This window comes from Corylus avellana, chromosome 10, assembly GCF_965113065.1.
Source record: "Corylus avellana chromosome 10, dhCorAvel1.hap1.2, whole genome shotgun sequence".
NCBI classification, from domain to species: Eukaryota; Viridiplantae; Streptophyta; class Magnoliopsida; order Fagales; family Betulaceae; genus Corylus; species Corylus avellana.
In genome coordinates, this window is record NC_142499.1 from 2,600,094 (window position 1) to 2,602,352 (window position 2,259).

Genomic DNA, 2,259 nt, shown 5'->3' on the forward strand with positions numbered 1-2,259 from the left:
CTTCTTCGAAAATTCTGGGTTGCAAAAACCCCAAATGTGCCTGGATTTTTGGCCCAAATGTGCTCTCTCGTTGCAAAGATTGCAGCCGATCTTCCCAAAACTGCTCGCAGGCTTGCCCTCCGTACATAATTCAATACGGTTCTGGGTCAACCGCCGGGTTGTTACTGTCCGAGAGCCTGGATTTTCCTGAGAAAACCGTCTCAAATTTTCTCGTCGGATGCTCCATTTTCTCCACCCGCCAACCCTCCGGCATTGCCGGGTTCGGTCGCGGCCCCGAATCGCTGCCCTCACAACTGGGTCTCAGCAAATTCTCTCACTGTTTACTCTCACGCCGCTTCGACGACACCACGGAGAGCAGTGACCTCGTTTTGTACCGTGGGCACGATTCCGCCAAGTCCCAGGGCGTGAGCTACACGCCGTTCCACAAAAACCCCATTACCAATAACTCCGCATTCCGTGAATACTACTACGTAACTCTTCGCAAAATCATCGTGGGAGATAAGGCCGTCAAGATCCCCTACAAATTTCTGGTCCCGGGGGCTGACGGTAACGGCGGAACCGTTGTGGACTCGGGTTCGACCTTCACCTTCATGGAAGGCCCGGTCTTCGAACCCGTGGCACGCGAGTTCGAGACCCAGATGGCTAACTATTCAAGAGCTCTTGACGTGGAAGCCCGGTCCGGTTTGAGGCCGTGTTTCAATTTTGCGAATCTGAAAACGGTGAATTTTCCGGAGTTGACCTTTCAATTCAAAGGTGGTGCGAAGTTGGCATTCCCCTTTGTGAATTACTTTGCGCTTGCTGGTAACTTTAGCGTCGCGTGCCTGACCATTGTGACGGACAGTGTGGTCAGTCCGGGGCTGGCCGGCGGGCCGGCGATCATATTCGGCAATTTTCAGCAGCAGAATTTCTATGTGGAGTACGATTTGGAAAATGAGAGGTTTGGCTTCCGGCAACAGAGTTGCAAGAAGTGAGCTGGCGTAACAGTAGGAAAAATAATAGCTGCCCGCGACGCGATGGCCATGATGGGAATTGGCCTGTATTGGATGGGCACGCCCATGTGAGCACAGTTGGGTGACAAGTGGTGGAGTTGGGGCAGTGGTGGACACTGTGCCGGTGAAATCCAGATTTACTGATTTTATTTCATTACAACGATTGTGCAAATAGTTAACGAAGTGAAATATTGTTACAGTAGAAGTCTATCTATGTCTATTATATTTCAATAATAATTTATTGAAAAAAAAAATTTATGGAATTTTTTAACGAGATATTATTGGAATATGTAGTGTCGGTACTAGCCGTTACATTTGTTCAACCTCTACAGTCGTTGATGGTGGTTGCTTAATTTCTACCGTTACCTTGGACTCCCGTGTTTTCTGCTTTCCAAGCTAAGACTTTTCAAAAAAACCAAACAAAGACGTGACTTTTTGGCTTAGTGTGATCCTTATTCTTTACCTTCGTAGGTAAGCTTCTTACTTACTATAATTGTTTTTTTTATAAATTTAAACTGTTATGAAAAATTAAAATTAAAATTATAATATATTAAGAGCACTCAGCCACACAAGTTAAATTACTCTTTGCCCCATCATAATTCACAAAGTTACAAAACAGCCCAGAAGACATTGAATAGCTTATAGCTGTATCAAAAGTTAAAATTGGAGCATTATGAGAAATAATGAGGAGTTGTCGAGCGTACGTACAATTAATTGGAACCTATTGTCGCCGACGCTGATCTCTCTTGCATGTGCGTGACTACATCGGTACTTTTTGGTGAGGACTTTACTTTTGATGTGGGCGAGGAAAAATAGGTGCAATTAATACATTTATAATTTGTGCAACAGCGGCCTTGGATGAACTCACGTGTAAATTAGAAACAAGAGGCAATTATTTTTTATTTTTTATTTTTACCAAAAAAGAGAAAAAGTAAAATTAAATTCTTGAAAAGATATAGTATTATGAAAAAGTAAAATTAATTTTTTATTAACTTAAGTTTTTAGGATATATAACTGAAAAAGATATAGTATTCTTCAATTAAAGTAAAGGTTCTGAGTTCGAATATTGTTTATATCATTTACTTTATATTTCAATTAAACACTCTACTTGAGGAGAGTTTGAGTTAACAAAAAGTATTAGAATCTTAATTAAATGATTAAGTTAACAATTTTATATTAACTTAAGATTTTAAGATAAATAGATGTTAGAAACGACACTTTTATCTTAAGAAAAAAAAAAGGACAGTACCACATCAATAAAGTAGGATAA

General features: G+C 40.8%; 1 protein-coding gene across 1 annotated transcript in view; it reads left to right on the top strand.

Annotated features, from left to right (window-relative positions):
* LOC132191797 (putative aspartyl protease At4g16563) overlaps positions 1-1,312 on the top strand; it is a 1,825-nt gene extending 513 nt beyond the window's left edge. The window contains exon 1 of the mRNA XM_059606898.2: positions 1-1,312. This exon is cut by the window's left edge and continues 513 nt beyond it. Within this exon, the coding sequence (XP_059462881.2) occupies positions 1-971 (971 nt within the window). The 3' untranslated portion in view covers positions 972-1,312.
* Positions 1,313-2,259: the final 947 nt, after the last annotated feature.